Source organism: Fonsecaea pedrosoi (assembly GCF_000835455.1).
Source record: "Fonsecaea pedrosoi CBS 271.37 unplaced genomic scaffold supercont1.5, whole genome shotgun sequence".
NCBI classification, from domain to species: Eukaryota; Fungi; Ascomycota; class Eurotiomycetes; order Chaetothyriales; family Herpotrichiellaceae; genus Fonsecaea; species Fonsecaea pedrosoi.
Window position 1 is genome coordinate 2,611,979 of NW_013550611.1, and position 18,950 is coordinate 2,630,928.

An 18,950-nucleotide genomic window follows, 5' to 3' on the forward strand; every position below is an offset into this window, starting at 1 on the left:
ATTTGTTTTGACATGTGGTTTAGTCAGGCTGACGATGGTGCCTCCAGTACCTACATTTCACTGCTTGTTAGGAAGAATGAGGAGTAGATAGGGGATCTTTTTAACTGTCGCTGCTATTGATCTGGTCTTGTTTTTTACGTTCATGCCGCAATGTACGACAAGGCAATACTGATTATTCGTCCACATGGTAAATGTAAGGATGTAGAATTGGTGAATCTGCAAGGAGCAAGACAAACCTTCCTGGTACCTGTACATCTCCACCAGAGTCGACCTGCCAGCTTGCTTACTATTTCCCTTGACGCTCTCAAGACTAGCTGATAATAGGTACAGGAAAGTACGGAGTACGAGGTACTCAGTTTAACCCCACGCCACGCCTCGCTACCAGCCTTCTGGGCAAGCACGTGGTAGGACAAGGAACCAACCTAGTCGACGCACCTAGGTAGCTAGGCAGCTAGGGTCTCGGAATTAGAGCGGGACCCAAAGGCTCGGAATAAGGATGGCCTTGGTTTGTGCGGAAATCCCTGTTATCCCCACAACTCTCGGCAGGGGATGGAGTCTGGAGTACTCCGTATGGAGAGAGGGTTTCGTCTCCGAAGTCCAAATAAGTCGATTCCGCGCCCTCTCCCGAGAGTGACCACGTTTTTTGAGCTTCACATAAGGACTGCTCGGGGGACCTGTTGAGACGAACAGACGAGGTGACTCCTCCCGCATCGACCCTGTCCTCCCATTGTCACCATCTATTCAAGTCTTCTCCCTCTTCACCTCTACAAATTTTCAACAGCAAGGATGGAGAAGCCTCCTACGAGCCCGGCAATCCAGGTCGAGGCTGCAGAATCCCACGAACTATCTGCTGTGCCTGTATCCGAAAGACCAATGACCAATGACTCCGTCACACCGAAGACCTGGCTCGTGGTGTTTGTAAGGATAAATCCTTTCCTGTCTTATCACCATTCTCTGTTCTCTCAGTCAAGATTCTCGGTCATGCCGAAGGTGGTAACAGCCTGGCGGCGAAAAGACATGGTTGAACGGGGAGAAACGGATGACATAGAAGACCAGACGCTGACGAGATCTTCTGTCTCCTCGTATAGGCTCTTTCAGCTTCCTCAGGTCTTTCCATATGGCTGCTTCCCACCGTGGGAACGGTTTCAGCCCAGGTCTCTGCCAAACTACATGCCGACGCAGGCCAGAGCACCTGGTTCCTCTCAGCCTTCTCCGTGGCCGCCATCGTGGCTTCGATGATTTGCGGCGCCAACAGTGATCTCTTCGGTCGGCGCTACTTCATCTTGTTCGGTAACTTGTGCATGGTGATCAGTGGTGTCCTCACAGGCGCTGCAAAGACTTCCAACCACTTCATCGCCGGCATGACTATCGGCGGATTCGGCACTGGTTGTTGTCAGATGGCCTGTTTCGCCCTCCCGGAGCTCCTGCCCCTCAAATGGCGGCCACTGGGTGTCGTTCTCTCCGAAGCGTTTGCATACTTTTGTCTGGTCGTTGGGCCGGTCGCCGGTAAATTTGCAGTGAACAACGGTGGAGAGAACGGTGAGGGCTGGAGGTGGCTGTTCTATCCCAATGCCATCGCCAACGCTGTCACCGGCTTGATGCTCGCTTTCCTCTACTTTCCGCCTGCCCATCCGCGCGGTATTCCCTGGCACCAAGCACTTCGCCAACTCGACTACGTCGGGATCGCGCTTTTCATCTTGTCCATCACCCTCATTATGGTCGGCATTGTCGACACCTCATACATCGCCGACAAGTCGGACCCCAAGATCGTGGGCACCCTCGTCAGCGGATTTGTCTTGCTGGTGATATTTGGCTGCTGGGAGACCTGGGCGCCCCTCAAGCAACCTCTCACCCCATCACGTATCTTCAGCCGAAATCGTGGCCGCGCATTCACCGCGCCATTCATCTGTGGTATCTCCAGCGGTATGTTCTACCTTGGGCCCAATATCTTATGGGGTACCATGGTGAGCGTCTTCTTCACCAAACCCACGGATCCCATTTCCCACGGCATGAAGCTGGCTATGGTCCAAGGTCTGGGCATCACCGTCGGCTCCATGGGCCTGGCGATATTAGGGGGCCGCATCAAGCATTGGAAATGGCAGATGATAATAGCCTTCACACTGATGACCCTGTTCGGTGGGCTCTTTGCCCTAGGCCGACCAGGCCGTGTTGCGCCTCTCATTTTCATTTGCGCCTGTTCTGGCATCACCTACTCCTGGGCAGCATATCTCGGCATTGCATACATCCAATTCGGCGCCGAGCAGGTCGATCTCGGTATCGCTGGAGGTCTGGCGTAAGCATCAATTCTCCCATCCCGATCACAGTTCCCCCCCTTCTGTTGCGTCTCCGACTAACGATATACTTCTACTCAGTGCCGTGACTCGTTACGCCGGAGCCCTGATCGCCACCACGGTTTTCTCCACCATCTTGAACAACACCCTTGCCAGTGAGGCTGTCAAGCGGGTCATCCCCGCGGCTGAAGCCGCCGGAGCCTCGCGAGCTGTGGCACAGCAAGTCCTGAGCGCCCTGCCTCTCGGTGCCGATGCCTTGGCAAAGATTCAGGGCGCCACGACCGCCATTATTGCAGCAGCCGGGAGCGCATTCACAGAGAGCTACGTGAAAGCCACTCAGACGGTTGCCTTGACCTCGATCGCTTTTGGTGGTGTGGGAGTGATCTCGGCTCTGTTCTTGGAGGACATTACGGCCAAGATGACGCCCAAGATTGAGGTGTTCCTCGAGAACGACGTCAACGCCGAAAAGAACAAGTTCCACTAAGGGCATCTCCATCTGTGGTCTTGGGGGGGTAAAGGGTATATGGGCGGTCCTCCCTCGGCTCTCCTCGAGACGTGGTGCGGCATAGGCCTGGTTGATCTGGGGTGCGTTCATTCTTGTCTCCTGGTAGGCTTCGTGGTTGTATGGAAACATGTACACACAGACACACTTTTTCCATGTAAAATTCACATTAACTATTCTCTACACAAGTCCAGAAATCCTTGGTCCATTTGCCTTCCACTGTGATGCCCACCACCCGTCTAGCGATTTATCATGCATGCTCGTGACAATACGGGGCATCGATATTTGTTTTTAGCTCGATACATACCAATTCCGAATTCCGTCAACGCGACTGCCTCTGTTCCCTGGAAAGTGAAACATGGTCACCAATCGAGATGCCCTGGGTTCCGTCCACCGAAGAATACTTGGACCTCCCGGATTGATGCTTCGACCGGTCCCATTTTCCTTTTTCCGTCTCCGCCTCCACGGTCTCATAGCCGACTCCGACTCCGACACCCGTTATCAGCCATATGCTTCGCGGCCAAGAACCCATAGACCATGCCGCGGAGGTTCGTGACGCCGCTCTGCAACATCATGCCCAAGTCTGTCCGCGCCGCCGAGTTCCCCGCGGCATAGAGACCCGGGATGGGTCGGCCGTCCTGCCTGACGACCTGGGCGTGCTGGTTGATTTCGAGCCCCGCGGCGCCGACGCCCAAAAACGCCTGGATGAGTTTCGTGGCGTAAAAGGGAGCCTGTTCGATGGGACCCAGGGGTGAAGTTCCGAGAGGGGCGAAGGCCAGGCTGGACGTCACCCAGGGTCGTTCACCGCGGTGGAAGTCATCGTCGCGCCCCTGTCTGCACATCTCGTTGTAACGGTCCACTGTGCTCTTGAGGCCTCGAGGGTCGATCCCCGCCTTGGTCGCCAGCTCGTCAAGCGTGTCGGCCACATGGCATTGTTCTTTGGGTGGCCCAGGTTGCTGTCTCCGCATCGGTGAGCTCCAGTAGTTATCGTCCATGACCAGCCACGTCGGCCAGTGAGGATGGACATGTCGCACTGGGTCGAGAACGTGTAAACTCGCGTGTAGTTCGGGGTAGAAGGTCTCGTCGGCGAATCGTTTCCCTGCGCGGTTCACCACGATCTCATGCGGTCCGACAGGCCAGTACATGGCGAGGATCTCGTTGTCCAACGTTGGCGACGATAAGTCCTCATCCCGCCGGATTCCCGTGCGCACTGCTCTCTGAACGATACTTCGTGAAGGTGGCAGCGTCGCGATCGCGGCACCAGCGTCAGCCCCCATGGCGAGATGGTCCCCGTCAATTCCGGGGAAGACGAGCGTGCCGTAAGGTTCAAAGCGGCCCTCGTATCGATGCACAAGGGCAGAGTTGTAATCGTAGCCACCGACGGCCAGGAGGACACCACGTGTCGCCCGGATGCGTTGTTCTCGGCCACCACCATCAAGACCTTCGACCACCACACCTGTGACTCGTGGACTCGTCCCGGCCTCCGGCTCGCCTCTGATCAGTCGCGTGGCAGGACTGTTCGTCCAACACGTCGCTCCAGCCTCCAGGGCCGCTTGCAAGAGATACCCGGCCAGTGCTTCCCCGGTGTACACAAAGTCCCGTCGCTGTGCCTCGGGTCGGCCGGTGATCCCAGCCATCTCGGGGCTCGACCAGGCCTTGTGGCGGAGTTTGTGCCTATAACGGTCACCCAAGCGACGCAGATCAAACGGCTCGGCGTCGATGTACCGCCCATCTCGCTTCGCGAAGGGCTGAAGGTCCGGGTAGTAGTAGTCCGGCAGATTGGGGATCATGCGAAACTTGACGCCCTTTTCCTCCAAGAAATCAAATGCCTCGTTCGCGGTGTTGAAGAGGTTCCTCGTCATGCGGTCGTTGGCCCAGCCGTCTGCGAGCGACTCGATGTATCGGATCCCATCTTCCAAAGAGTCCTCGATCCCGCGGGCCAGTTGATACTTGTTGGCCGGAGACCATATCTGCCCTCCTGAGAGGGCCGTCACGCCGCCAAACTGCGACGTCTTTTCCACCACCAGCGTCTTCAAGCCTTTGCTCGCGGCCGTAATAGCCCCCGAGAGGCCGCCGATGCCTGACCCTACACAGATGATGTCGTATTCTTCGTCCCATCTGCCGTCGACGTCGGCGCTGCTCGACTGCGACGTCATGTTGAAGGGGCCACAAAAATAAAATAAATAATGACGTCGTCTATTCACCTTGGCTTTATTAATCTAACAAGGATCGACATTGATAGACTCTGGGATACGTGCATCTATCAATGCGTAGCTTGTTCTTATGTATGTAGGTGTATATATGTGACTTATCAGCATGTAAAACCCCTTGGCCGTATACGGAATTCAGCTCTCCGATCGGAAAAGGGGGGAAGCGGTGGTGTTGTGGTGGTAGTATTGGTACAAATGTGGTTTCCGCTCCTGCAGCCACCATAACTCCGCGTATGTTGAGCTTTTCCCGGTGGTTCCAGAGCGTGTTGAAAGCGCCGCCCAAAAAGCCTAACAGAGCCTTGCAGATGTTTTTTTTTTATGGCTTCTATCATGATGATGATAACTGGTCCAAAATCTCCACGGGAACTTCCACCCATTTGTCCCTGATAAAGTCTGCGAAGCCTTTACCCAGATTGTCCAAGGCGACGGTGCTGCTCGAACCACGATCCAGAATGCCATAAACCACAAAATGCACCGAGTGGATGCCCGGGAACTCCATTCTCTCGATGAAATATCTGTCCCGCCAGTCGTCGCCGATCAATTCTCGTAGACGGCCCCGAGACATGAAGCCCCGGAACCACGGCCAGATCTTGGACGTCTTGGGGAAAATGCCAAAGTTGATGTTGGCGCCCTTGTCGCCGGATCGGCCGAGGGCCACGTCGCCTAGACGGACAACTTTGGTCTCGGGTCTCGAGGGGACAAACGTTGGTTCCGTGTCGAAGTTTGTTCTCTTCTCGATGGCTTCGTACCGGGGTGGGTGGCCCGCCGTCAGAGTCTGGCCAATCGAGCCGTCGGGTTTCAAGATATGGGCAAACTCCTTGAGAGAATTCTGTGGATACAATGCCGGGTAATATGCGATGTAGCGCATTGGAGCTGCGCTACGGAAATCTAGAGCGTAGTGAAGACCTGTATCACCATCAAGAATCAGTTCATTGGTGGGGAAGCACATTGTGGACGGACTAACCAGAGAAATGTTGCATGACGAATTCCGCCCACGCGGCTCGAAGGCACGCTACTGTGGCCTCATCGCTTGCCTGAGCGAATATGCGACAGTATGTGGTACTATTCAGTTGAGTGCGCGGGTTTGCTTGAGGTGTTCCGACGCTGCATGGTCCGCTGTCACTACCGGAGCAACGAGTCAGGGAAAAGGGTGATATAACTCACACTTGAAAGTCGATCACGTCAAAGTCCTCCAGCTTTCCTTTCTGCTTGAGGACGTACTTGACCTGCTTCTCTAGCAATTTCCACTTGAGTGCCGTATTGTAGCCTGTGGCATTGAGCAGCAGTTGACACTGATAGCCACCACGGTAGAAGATACCCAGTTTTGTCGTGGCCGGTGGTGGACTACCCTTGACACCGGTGACACGGACGCGGTTTTTCCCATCCTGTTCTAGTTTCACATTCGTAAGGTCAGCCGAAACGTCGCTGTTGAGATAGATCGCGCCCTGCAGCTCGTACAGTAGTTGACAACGAACTACGTCGACATTGATCACCCCTTTTCCCGTGTCATGCATAGTGGTCACGCAGCTGCCGTCCTTGGCGATCTCGGCGATTCCAAACGGGATGTCGACCAGCAAGTCCAGGTCAAAGGCGTCGAATCCCGAGAAGTTGCCCCCCGTCACGTATCCGGAACACTCGATGAGGTGGCCAGCAAGTAGTGCCCCGGCCAGCTGGTCATAGTCGGTCGCTCGCCAACCATGCCACCACCACGCCGCGGCGATGACTGGGGACGCATCGGCCACACGGCCACAAATAATGATATCCGCTCCAACGTCGAGGGCCGCGAGGATGGCTCGAGCACCTAGGTAAGCGTTTGCAGCGACGAGCGGCTTACGGTTCATGTCTCGAAACGTCAGCGTCCGTTCATCGAGGCGGACTTCGGTGTTTTCGGAGTCGAGATGTGGTGGTAACTCTCCTGTCTGTTGAAGCTGATCCTTGATTTCGGGCAACACGTCATCACCAGACACGAACGCAACGTTGATTAGGTATCCTTTCTCGCCAACCTGCAATATCGTCACTATCAGCAGCAGCAAAATGTAGATGTAGCAGTCGGTGATGTTGTCCTTACCAGTCGCTGGACCTTTTCCGCGAGACCACGAGGATTCAACCCTCCCCCATTGACGATGATCTTGATGTTCTTCTCCGCGACGATGTCTAGACTCTGCTCGATGCCATCCCAGCATGTAGAGAACCAGCCATCGTGCTGTCCGGCGCGCATTGCCTCGGCATTCTCCGCCAAGCTCACCTCTGTATTGGTTCAGTACGAGCGAGGGAGACCGGTGCCGAACAACTTTCGCGTACCCGCAAGGTAGTCTCCCGTGATGAAATCAACATCCCCTTGTTCCGCCTGGCGCCGCATCTGATAGCCAGGGTCATCTTGAAGTTCGTCACAGTCAGAAAAGTCGAGTATGGTCGCAGAGAGAGTATCGGATTCAAACGCCAGTAAGACAGGGACAGAGACACTGACTTCTTCCACCAGAACAATTGGCGACCCTGACTGGCCGTGTGCCTCGAGCAGACCATCTCGAAGTCGATCCCGCCATTCTCAGCCACTCACTTGCTCACTCACTCACTAGCTTTGAAAAATTGGATCCACGATCTCAAAAGTTGCCCGTGGCGGGATTATCAGGTTCAGGTTGCGGATGAGTATTGACAGGGACTCAATGGAGCAACCCCAGGATTAGTCGACTATATACGAGCAGACGAGTTACTACCTAATCAAGGAATTACAGGAGGTAATTATACCGAGTACATCGTACTAGCGCCGATACCTCCGAGGGCCTGGTCTTGGCAAACCCTGTTAGTCACACAGCAAATACCCGATGGTCACGTTGCTGCATATATTTTCCTTTTCCGTGCGTCAATTCCGTCCTATGATCAAATCAGACTACTCAGTACACACAGCTTTGTGCCAGACAGCAAGGGGATAGCGACACATCAAGACGACGGATACTCGATTACTGATACGAGGATGCTACGTACGGCACAAGAACATCTCAAGATATCGCCAGAGTCTGCATTTTCGTCGACGGGGATCATCACGCAAACCAACCAAGCCAATTTCTTGATGATGAAAGCATCATTTCTCCAAGATTGTTCTTATCTTGCTAATGTGACTGTTTCCGTTGAGCCACATAGACCTAATCTTGTGAACATCAACAATGCCAGCCGCCATCCACCGTGTACACCGATCCTGTCACGAATGTGCTTTCCGGTCCCAACAGCCATGTGAGTACCGCCGCCACTTCCTGCGGCTCGGCCACGCGTCCCATAGGACATGAAGGCGGCACGGCTATACCGTTCATCGAGTCTTGATACAGGGGCGTATTGATGGTGCCTGGAGCCACGGCGTTGACACGAATCTGACGCTGCGCAACCTCCTTGGCTGCCGACCGCGTCAAGCCGATAATGCCATGCTTTGCCGCACAATACGGTGAGATCCCCGCGATGCCCTCCAGACCAGCCACGGAGGCAATCGAGACAATACTGCCTCCGTCGACAATAGCTCGCAACTGCGCTCGGAGACAAGCCATTGTGCCTTGTCCACGTATGTCATTCAGAGCTCGAATACCTCTGGGGTCACAGGGAGGGGGAGGCGGGAAGTTGTAAAGATAGTCGTACCAGTGAGGTTCACGCCAATGGCAACATCCCAATGCTCATCATCGACCTCTGTCAGGGGCAGCCGGTCGTTCGTACGGCCGGTCACGCCTGCGCAATTAGCGGCGCCGTCTAAACGTCCGAAGTGCTGGACCGTATGGGCGATCCAGTCGTCCACTTTCGCACGCTGGGTGACGTCCAGTTGCGTGTAAAGGAAGTCGGGGTACTGGGAGGAGAACTCGGCCGACAACTGAGCCAACGAGGTGGCATTCCAGTCGGCGATGCTGAGTTTGGCGCCTCTTGACGCCAGGATTCTGGCAGTCGCCTTGCCAATACCACTCGATCCACCGGTAATAGCGATCACTTTGCCATCCATTTTGTACGACAGCCAATGTTTTCGTATGCCTCTCGGATAAGGTTCAAACAAGATCAAGGCCGGACAAATTTATAAGGGTGCTCAGTGAATGGACTCTATTCCTTGTGGTCCGTCGGCTTGGATTGGTGCCTTGCATGCTGCGCCAATGCTACTTCACCTTTAACTTGGGAGCGTGCCCTCAATCCCGGGTAGGCAAGGAACTCACCAATTCCAATGACGATATTTCCGGTTAGTGGGTAACCCCCATATTCCGCCGGGTCACCACTTGTTACTCGCTATGCGGATGAACATTCCGTGGTTCTGGGAACTTACCTAAGTCCTGATATCAAGGTACCAATGGCAGTCGTTTAGGGTTGTTTGGCTGGCCTCTCTTACTGCTTGCGCCCGACTTGTTGCACAAACAGCGGATGAGCAAGATTATGAATAGGTCTGTCTATGCTTAGCATCAGGCGGTGCCTGGTTGTTTATATACAAACACAGTGGTCAGGGAAGATCTCTCGTGATCCCTGCCACACAGGCCCCTCAACCAGCGCCTGTCAGATAGCTGCTTCATCAGCCGGCGTCTGTGAAGCGGTCATTGCGAGAAATCCTCGAGTGAATCTTCATCAACACCAACAAAGAGCCTCGAGAATTTGGCATCCCAATACGGGGTCTAGTGGATAAGTTTTCCCTAGCCCGATATTTGCTTGAACGAACCATTCATTGCGTTCTTATCAACGTGGGATGTTCGTCCTCTGCATAATTCGTCAAATTGCTGAAAACACACGAGAAACCAATGATGCCCTACAATTGGGCATACATCAGTTCAAAAAATGGCCACTGCGTTAGAGGGGCTACCGACCGCACCGACGACGTGCAGGGGCATACTGGTCAGGAAGAACGTGTATCGTTTCGTCTGGTGGCAGTGGCGGCTGAGCTGTTCCAGATTCCACATTTCACCTATCCAGGAATTAGCAAATTGACACTGGCATTCGTTCCCTGTTCACATCATCATCATCATCATCATCATCATCATCATCATCATCATCAGGATCCTCATTGGCTGGTGTTTCTCCTTTGATATGAACCCTTGACTTCTCTGGACGTGGTGTTTCATATCGTCTATCCTAAAGACACAAAGTTGGTGTAGTCGGGACTCACCAATTGGCATCCCCCAACCACTCAAAAGAATCTCGTGCAGGAACAAATCGTCAATCCCCGTGGACCGCTTCGGAATGGCTTCAAAGGCCGGGGCGTCCGAGGTACAGGCGCTGAATTGGGAATCCCAGAGCCATTTCGCCATGCTCCTCGACGTCTCGACCCCGACGTGGCTTGTCGGGTGTTGATGACTCCAGCTGATTTTCTCTTCGGCACTCAAGGTCTCGTAGCCCGCGTGGAACCCTGTGCGGATGAGCAGAATGTCGCCCTTTTTGAAGGTGACCCCCTGTGACTCTGCCACGGCGTTGAGTTCTTCGACCGTGATGGCGTGGTCGCCGAGTTTGTCGTACGTTTGACCCTGGGAGTCGGACCAGTGGAGGTAGTCTAGGAGGACGCCGCGGCCGACGATGCCCTGGGCACACCATGCTTGATGTCTCATGTCAGAAATACCCATGTCCTGTATTCATCGACCCGTTCATGCAGGATGAGGAGTACGCAGAGTGACAGAGGTGGTGATACCGTGCATTCCTAGATTTGCCGTCGCTTCAGGCCCCGACAACTGCGACACTTTGGCGCCATTGTAAAACAGCCCCAGGCTTTGATACCCGAAATGGCGGAATCCATCCCACTGGCTCGATATCTGTGACAGTAGGGTAGTCCATCAGCGAGAGGACGCGTCGTTGTCAGTAGTGAAGAAGGTCTTAAATGACCCACCTGAGTATTGAAGTCGAGCAAGTCGTCGTGCACAGCTCGAGGAGCCTTGTGGATGACGGTGTGTGTCAAGGGTTTCCTGTCGTGCGGAGGCCGGGCAAGATAGTCCACGGGGGCATCGAGACCTATGCGTACACCCGTGGTGATCTCTTTAGCCGCGGCCGTCACCACGTCTGGCGTCAATATGTTCAATGTGCCCAACTGGTCGTCCGGCCCGTACAGGGACCAGGCGGAGAAGGGCGGGTCGCCTTTACGCAAAGGGAGATGTTCAAATGCAGGTCTCGTCATATTGTTTATCACAAGTAGGAATATTATCTTGACTCGTGAAAACATGTACTCGGTAGGTACATATTCTCGTATCAACGTGTGTTGATCTGCATATGGAGCTCGGATGCCCTGAGGGGGGGTAGCCGGGCCCTTGCCAGCTCTCGGGTTCGTGTGTGCCGGAATTTCGTGTGTGGCTCTATAGAACGGAATTGATTATCGCTCTCCACCATTTACTCCGCCATTGGGTGGTCCTTGCTCCAGGTCCCCTTCCCTACCTAGGCACCTAATTGTTAGGGTTCGATCACCTTTCCGTATAGTGAGAGACAGTGGGTGATTCCATTTTACACTTGGCGAGCTTGAACAGGTCCTGTTCACAAGCAAAAAGCCTCACTTGCTAGCCCAACCCATATACATACCATATACTCACTCTCAACCCCCTTCAGGGTCGCCTCATTTCACCATGTCCGATTTCACGGTGCCCAAAAAGGCCAAGGCCATCATATACTCCAATCCCGGCACGACAGCCACCGAGATCATCGACGTCGACGTGCCAGAGCCGCAGGACGGCGAAATCCTAGTCCGCATCACACATTCTGGTGTCTGCCACACGGACTACTCGCTGGCCACACAGACACTGGGCCATGTTCGTCTACCCGAAGGCCAGGTCGGCGGCCACGAGGGCGTCGGCGTCGTGGTCAAGCTGGGGCCGGGGGTGACGGCACGACAACTGGGCGAACGCGTGGGCATCAAATGGATCGCCTCATCCTGCCTGACCTGCGAGATGTGCCTGTACGGCTACGAGAGCAAATGCACGCTCCGTAAAGTCTCGGGTCTGGGTCACCCAGGCACCTTTCAGCAATACCTTGTCACGAACGCCCAATACGCCACGCCCATCCCGGATGGCGTCGACTCGGCCAAGGCTGCCCCTCTACTCTGCGGTGGCATCACTGTCTATGTCGCCCTACAGCGGGCCGAGCTGAGTCCAGGCCAATGGGTCGCCATCTCAGGGGGTGGTGGCGGCCTGGGTTCGCTGGCGACACAGTACGCAAAGACCATGGGCCTTCATGTCCTGGCCATCGATCACCCTTCCAAGGCGGACTTTTGTCGCAAGATCGGCGCCGATGCCTTTCTCGACTTCACGAACTTCAGCGGCGAGGGCGCCGACAAGGCCCTGGCCGACGAGGCAAAACGTCTCACGGGTGGCGGCGCCCACGCCATCCTCGTGAGCAACTCGTCATCCAAATCGTACGATCAGGCCTTGGACCTGGTTCGCTATGGTGGTACGCTCGTGTGCGTCGGCTTGCCTGAGGGTTCCTCGCTGCCTATAGCGGGTGCTGTCCCTTCTAATATGATTATGAACCGGTTGACTATCAAGGGTGAGTAGGAAATCAACTAATCAGGCCCCTTCTTCCAGGGTTTCCCTCAACTTTCCGATCATCTCTCTCTCTCTCTCTCTCTCTCTCTCTCTCTCTCTCTCTCTCAAGTGGAAGCGTGTAGCTAACGTGAGGGATGAAAGGCACCATGATCGGCAACCGTAAAGACGCAGTCGAATGCCTGAAACCGCTGGCTCGAGGCCAGATTGATCCCCAGGTCACGGTTCGACCGATGAGCCACCTGACTCAGGTGAGTGTCTCTCTCCTTTTCTCATCGTTGTCTTCGCTTTGCTCTACAATCACCATTACGATCTCGTGGGGTATTCGTCTCTGGCGACTCTACTCTTGAAGCCCATGAGAGCCAAAATACGCCGGGGTGTATGATGCGAGGTACTATGTACGGACTGACTGACTGAGTGACTGACATGGGTGAATTTTCAAATCTAGGTCTTTGACGAAATGCACGCAGGACGCATTCAAGGTCGTGTCGTGCTGGACATGACAAAGTTGGAGTAGAGTGCTGTGTCAAGGTAGAGTGATAGAACAGTAACTAAAGCATACGGGATTACCTGGGTACCTTTTTCTACAAAGCAGAATGAGTCTGAGTCTGAACCATCTTTGCACTGCCTACTTCCTTCTATATGTATCCATTGATCGGATCTCCACGCTTTCGTGCCCGCCTTTCCTTCACAACCCCACATAAACCGTCTTCAGCTCGGTCCAATCGTCCAGAGCGTGCTGGCCGTTCTCTCTCCCCTCACCGCTCTGCTTGATGCCGCCAAAGGGCATATCCAGCGTCATCATCGGACTGGTACAGTTGAGGCCAACGGTGCCGGACTCCAACCCCCGCGCCATGCGCATGGCCCGCGATAGGTCGCGCGTGAAGGCACTCGCGTACAGACCGTACTCGGTGTCGTTGGCGAGGCGGAGCACCTCTTCCTCGGTCTGAAAACTGCGGACGCACGCCACGGGACCGAAAATCTCCTCCCGCATGACGGCACTGTGCTCGTCGGGTTCCAAGATGATGGTGGGCTGTATGTAGAACCCTCGATCGCCTTCGCGGTCCCCACCTACCAGGATCTGATCCCCCGCTTTACGTGACCCGGCGATGTATGTCATGATGCTCTCGAATTGGCCCTTGTCCGCTTGGGGGCCTCGGACTGTGGTGGATACCAACGGGTCATTCCCTTCAGAGGGGTTGCCCCCCTGTTTCCTCACGGCCGCGACGAGAAGTTGGCAGAACCGCTCGAGGATGGACGCGTGCACGTAGATCCGGGTACTCGCGATACACACCTGACCTGAATTGTAAAGGATCGAAAAGGCGGCGGCGCTGGCGGCCCTGTCGAGCTCCGCGTCTTCGAAGATGATGAGGGGACTCTTGCCACCCAGTTCGAGCGTGACGTGCTTCAGATTCGATTCCAGCGCGGCCTTCTTAATGGCTCTTCCCGTCCTCGCGGACCCCGTAAAGGAAATCTTTCGAATCTCCATGTGCGAGGCTATCGCGGCGCCGCAGATCGAACCAGTGCCACTCAGCACGTTGATCACCCCGGCGGGTATACCAGCTTCCCGGCATAGTTTGGCCACTAGGAGGCTCGTCAAGGGGGCCTTTTCCGACGATTTAACCACGATAGTATTCCCTGCTAGCACCGCGGGGGCGACCTTGAAGAACAATTCCGTGACTGGGGCATTCCACGGGGTGATGGCCGCACACACGCCGTAAGGTTGCCGGAAGGTGAAATTGACAAAGTTGGGCGTCTGAAGCGACGATTCTCCCTTGACATCGGCCGCCTTGCCAGCCATGTATCTGATGAAACGGGCCATGTTTGTTCCCTCGGCTGCCAGATAGTCAGTCAAAAAAAAAGAAAAACATGTACCTCATACACACAACTGTGTTCAAATGCGACATACTATACTTTCCCACCGGTTTGCCCATGCTCACGGCCTCTAGCTTCGCAAATTCACCATTGCTGCTCTCGACGAGATCGGCCAACTTGTAGAAATAGGCCGCGCGTTGAAACCCACTCAGTGCCGACCATGCGGGAAATGCGGTCTTTGCTGCTCGCACGGCGGCGTCAACGTCTGCTCCATCGGCTTCAGATACCGACGCCGTCACTTTTTCTGTAGCCGGATTGACCACGTCAAACTTCTTGCCACTCTGAGAAGGGACAAAATCGTTGTTGATGAACAGCCGCGTCTCGATGTTGCTTGGGTAAGAAGCGCCATTTTTCAGGGAGGCGGTCATGGTGCTGAGCCGGCCTCCTTTCGCTGGTTATGAAGATAATCAACTGGGAAGCAATGGTTGACTTGTTTACTGCAGCGTGTCAGGAGAGTTGATTCGGCATCGATGTCATGTCTCTCTCGGAAGAACTTATCAGCGCTGTTTTAGCAACGTACTTGTTGGTCTCAGATTGTGCAAACGGACAAGTAATTCCAGGCCTGGAGAATCGGTCGCAGCCCGGTTAAGGTTGGGCAGAGGGCTGATAGTCTTCTTCACTGCGTCTCGGAAATTCGGATACTTTCGCCCATTCGCTGGCATGCGTCACGCGCAAAGCAATGAGTCGGCTTCTACTGGCTATTACCACTATTCCGTTTTGCCTGGGCAACTTTGATTATTTTACATTCTTGGCCAGGCGTTGTCATTGTCACCTTGAGGCTGACTACGGTCTTGACTCTCCTACTCAGACGGATCACTCCCAATTAAACCGGATCGGCTATTCAACCTCACTCCTTCCAACATATCACCATGCCAGTTGCCATCGTCACCGGCGCCGCCTCAGGGATCGGACGAGCCATCGCCCTTCGCCTAGCAGACGATGGATTCAACGTCGTGATAGCGGATATTCCACCGCAACAGGCCGCTTCAGAGGAAGTGGTAGAGGAGATCACAGCCAAGGGAAGAAAAGCTCACTACGTTCCTGTCGACGTGTCCAACCAAGAGCAGGTCGAGGCCATGGTCGCTGAGACAGTTCAGGTCTTTGGCGAGGTGAACGTGATGGTGTCTAACGCTGGCATCCTCGACACGACGCCGGTACTGGAGATCAGTCTAGAAAGATGGGAGAGGACCATGGCCGTCAACTTGCGTGGCGTCTTCCTCTGCCACACCACCGCGGCGAGACAGATGGTCAAGCAAGGCAAAGGAGGGAAGCTCATCGCGGCCTGTTCGATATCGGGCTTCCGTCCTAGCGGCCAGTGTCCCGCATACTGTACCAGTAAGTGGGCTGTCCGGGGCTTCACCCAGACGTGCGCCGTGGAACTGGGCAAGCACGGCATCACGGCCAATGCATATTGCCCGGGTTCAGTGCCCACGAATATGTCAAAACAATTCTCCGAGAAGCTGGGTAAGAACGTGGGCAGTTCGAATATAGACGAGGCGTACGAGAAGTCGGCATACCGAGTTAGCGCTCTTCAGGTGGATTTACAAACGGAGGATATTGCCGGCCTGGTCAGCTTCCTGGCTGGCAAGGACTCAGACCGCATTACCGGTCAGAGTATGATTTGCGACGGTGGTCAGTATACCCCCTGAAGACCTGCATGTGCCGCTTGACAATCGATCATTGAACACTGATTTGTGTTCGCTTCAACAGGGATACAATTTGCATGACCAGAATAGTAGCTACTGGAAGAGAAAGATTCTATGCTAGTCCTGTGCATACCCCGTGGCGACCACTGCATTGCATACATGAAGATGCAAGCGGTAATATCAGAGGGGATTGCTGCTGAAAGACCATCCCATGAGGCGCGTGCGAATGAAAGCGCAGTGGAGCGCAGAGCGACGAAAAACCTTGACGTCCATTGTAGGGACCTTGTTTGCCTGTACCTTGTACGGCACTACGATCGAATCCACAAGAGAGAACTTTGTCCAGGGCACACTGACCCTCCGTAACGCATACATTACCGTACCAAAGAGCTCGCACCTTGTTTTTCCATCCCATGACCGTTTGCCGTCCCCTCCGGGGCACCCTAGGCTTGGCGTTATCCACTTCATCCCGCAGCGGAAATACGACAATTCCGCAGCCAATGACAAAGCCCCATTGTCCGAGATGAGGCTTTCCGGAGACCCCACCCATGCATAACTGTCCCCGGGATTTAGAAAACAGGGCATACCTGGAACACACCACCCCACCTTGTTTGAGCAGGTGGTGGCGACTTATCACCTCGGACGAACCGGCCGAGAAGCATTCCGCGCATTTTAAGTTTCTCGGTCTTGCATTGCCGCCGTCAGTACGTCGTCAAGAGACAAAGACTGTGTCTATATGTTAGTTGGGTGACGAAAAAGGACACACCGTTTGAGCCACCACAGCATTCACGACCAGTCCCTTGCTTTCTTTTAGACAAAATGACAACCAACGATCGAGGAAAGGAGGCTTCCACGTCTAACAGCGATGACGCGAATACTCGACACCTACCGCCGCTGTATGACCACTGTATTGACGACCTCCCGCCCGTCAAGGTGATATGTATCGGTGCCGGATTCTCGGGCGTCTTGACCGCCATCAGATTCCCCCAACGAGTGTCCAATCTCGATCTGGTCGTCTATGAGAAAAACCCGGAGGTGGGAGGGACTTGGTACGAGAACAAGTAAGTTCAAAATCGATCGGCACGGGCATTTGAAGGCTTGGTCTTGACCGAGCCACTGACGGGGCCCTGCCAGTTATCCAGGCGTGCGTTGCGACGTACCGTCGGCGGCATATCAATTTTCATTCGAGAGCAATACGCAATGGAGTGAATATTATTGCACCGGCGGGGAAATCCAGCAATATGTCAAGCGAACCGCCCGCAAATACGGCGCGTACAAATACATCAAGTTCAACACCGAGTTGATCGGCGCAACCTGGGACGAGGATGAGGGAAAGTGGCACGTCAGCCTGAGGAATGTCGAGACAGGAAAGGTAACTTAATTCACTTGTGAACCCCTCGTCCATGGAATTCATCATGGTAGCGGACAAGACCAACTCCTGATTTACTGATTACGGGAACATACAGTCATTTGAAGACTCGTGTCACTTCCTGATCACGGCTACTGGCATTCTCAACAACTGGAAATGGCCGGACATCGAAGGACGCGAGAACTTTGAGGGCAGAATGGTCCACTCTGCCCGATGGGATCCAACCCTAACTAGTGAGACGATGAAAGACCTTGACATCGCTTTAATCGGAGCTGGGTCGACGGGGATCCAGATCCTACCTCAGATCCAGCCTGTGGCGAAGCGCGTGGACCATTATATGAGCAGCAAGACTTGGATTTCTCCAATTGGGTTTGGAAGTGAAGAGCTCCAAGCTCGAGGAGCGACAGGCAATTGTGAGTAATCAACCCTTTGATTATCTCCGGACGGTGCTTATCATGTGTCCATGACAGTCAAACATTCTCCCGAAGAACTGGAGCTATTTCGCAAAGACCCCCAGGCCTACTTGGAATGGCGGACCAAGATCGAAAAGATGGTCAACGCTGCGGCACTAATCACATTACACGACTCGCCTGTGCAAAAGGAGTTCATGACGATCAACCGCGAGGCCATGGCGAACAAGTTGGCGAAAAAGCCACACATTATGGAAGCCCTTGAGCCGAACTGGCCGCCCGGGTGCCGTCGTCTGACGCCCGGACCGGGTTACCTAGAGGCCCTCGTAGAGGACAATGTGGACTTCATCTCAACCAAGATCAAGCGATTTACCAAGAACGGGATCGAGACGGTGGACGGCAAGGAACGCAAGGTTGACCTGGTCATCTGTGCCACCGGATTCGATACGTCGCTAAAACAGCCTATGCCTATCATCGGCCGGAACGGCGCCAACCTCAACGACATCTGGCGTGACGACCCAGTGTCGTATCTAGGAATTTTCCCCCCGGAGATGCCCAACATGATGCGCTTTATCGGACCCAACGGCGCCTGCGGGACGGGCGGACTTCTACTCGTGATCGAGTACGCGTGCGAGTACATGATCAAGACGGTCCAAAAGGCTCAACGCGAATACATCAAGGCCGTGGTCCCCAAGCCCGAGGCGATCCGCATGTTCGTCGAACACACCGACGCCTACTTTACCAAGACCATCTACACACAGCCCTGCAAGTCGTGGATGAAACGTGGCAAGGAAAACGGACGCATCGTGACCATCTGGCCCGGTTCGGCCATTCACATTGTCAAGTCCTACGAGAACCCGCGCTGGGAGGACTTTGACTACGAGTACCGCCCCGAGACAAAGCACAATCACCTGTCCTGGTTGGGGAACGGGTTGACCGTGTTACAAGAGCAGGACAACCACACGGCCGACTACCTTGTTAATGTGGATCAGCCGCCTGTTGTCAACCATGATGCTGATTCTGATACGGGAGCGGCAGTGCGGGATAGAATACGGATAGATGGGGTGTAGATGGGGAGAAAGTGAGCTATGAGATTCAAACTGCATAGTTGAAGACGGGCACTTGGGCTGGGAAGCGTGTGTACAATGAAAGCCCATGAAAATAGATATGTAAATGTCTCCACTATCTGC

General features: G+C 54.4%; 9 protein-coding genes across 9 annotated transcripts; 4 read left to right on the forward strand and 5 right to left on the reverse strand.

The window, feature by feature from the left end:
• Positions 1–786: 786 nt before the first annotated feature.
• Positions 787–2,775, forward strand: Z517_08418 (uncharacterized protein; the record flags this gene model as incomplete). Its single annotated transcript, XM_013426934.1, has 3 exons — positions 787–918; positions 1,089–2,293; positions 2,373–2,775. 3 exons carry the CDS (start codon positions 787–789, stop codon positions 2,773–2,775), a joined length of 1,740 nt encoding a protein of 579 aa, XP_013282388.1.
• A 488-nt stretch (positions 2,776–3,263) lies between these two features.
• On the reverse strand, positions 3,264–4,949 carry Z517_08419 (uncharacterized protein; the record flags this gene model as incomplete). The annotated part of the gene is made up of 1 exon (XM_013426935.1): positions 3,264–4,949. One exon carries the CDS (start codon positions 4,947–4,949, stop codon positions 3,264–3,266), a length of 1,686 nt encoding a protein of 561 aa, XP_013282389.1.
• Positions 4,950–5,331: 382 nt separating this feature from the next.
• On the reverse strand, positions 5,332–7,362 carry Z517_08420 (uncharacterized protein; the record flags this gene model as incomplete). Its single annotated transcript, XM_013426936.1, has 5 exons — positions 5,332–5,909; positions 5,968–6,107; positions 6,168–7,006; positions 7,072–7,250; positions 7,305–7,362. The coding sequence occupies 5 exons, from the start codon at positions 7,360–7,362 to the stop codon at positions 5,332–5,334; spliced, it is 1,794 nt and encodes a 597-aa protein (XP_013282390.1).
• Positions 7,363–8,158: 796 nt separating this feature from the next.
• On the reverse strand, positions 8,159–8,976 carry Z517_08421 (uncharacterized protein; the record flags this gene model as incomplete). Its single annotated transcript, XM_013426937.1, has 2 exons — positions 8,159–8,541; positions 8,625–8,976. The coding sequence occupies 2 exons, from the start codon at positions 8,974–8,976 to the stop codon at positions 8,159–8,161; spliced, it is 735 nt and encodes a 244-aa protein (XP_013282391.1).
• An 805-nt stretch (positions 8,977–9,781) lies between these two features.
• Z517_08422 (uncharacterized protein) lies at positions 9,782–11,112 on the reverse strand (the record flags this gene model as incomplete). Its single annotated transcript, XM_013426938.1, has 4 exons — positions 9,782–9,915; positions 10,117–10,539; positions 10,633–10,753; positions 10,828–11,112. The coding sequence occupies 4 exons, from the start codon at positions 11,110–11,112 to the stop codon at positions 9,782–9,784; spliced, it is 963 nt and encodes a 320-aa protein (XP_013282392.1).
• A 439-nt stretch (positions 11,113–11,551) lies between these two features.
• On the forward strand, positions 11,552–12,980 carry Z517_08423 (uncharacterized protein; the record flags this gene model as incomplete). Its single annotated transcript, XM_013426939.1, has 3 exons — positions 11,552–12,467; positions 12,608–12,714; positions 12,912–12,980. The coding sequence occupies 3 exons, from the start codon at positions 11,552–11,554 to the stop codon at positions 12,978–12,980; spliced, it is 1,092 nt and encodes a 363-aa protein (XP_013282393.1).
• A 171-nt stretch (positions 12,981–13,151) lies between these two features.
• Positions 13,152–14,706, reverse strand: Z517_08424 (uncharacterized protein; the record flags this gene model as incomplete). Its single annotated transcript, XM_013426940.1, has 2 exons — positions 13,152–14,299; positions 14,373–14,706. 2 exons carry the CDS (start codon positions 14,704–14,706, stop codon positions 13,152–13,154), a joined length of 1,482 nt encoding a protein of 493 aa, XP_013282394.1.
• Positions 14,707–15,207: 501 nt separating this feature from the next.
• Z517_08425 (uncharacterized protein) lies at positions 15,208–15,987 on the forward strand (the record flags this gene model as incomplete). The annotated part of the gene is made up of 1 exon (XM_013426941.1): positions 15,208–15,987. The coding sequence occupies one exon, from the start codon at positions 15,208–15,210 to the stop codon at positions 15,985–15,987; it is 780 nt and encodes a 259-aa protein (XP_013282395.1).
• Positions 15,988–16,800: 813 nt separating this feature from the next.
• Z517_08426 (uncharacterized protein) lies at positions 16,801–18,830 on the forward strand (the record flags this gene model as incomplete). Its single annotated transcript, XM_013426942.1, has 4 exons — positions 16,801–17,042; positions 17,116–17,353; positions 17,448–17,763; positions 17,821–18,830. The coding sequence occupies 4 exons, from the start codon at positions 16,801–16,803 to the stop codon at positions 18,828–18,830; spliced, it is 1,806 nt and encodes a 601-aa protein (XP_013282396.1).
• Between the last annotated feature and the right edge of the window lie 120 nt (positions 18,831–18,950).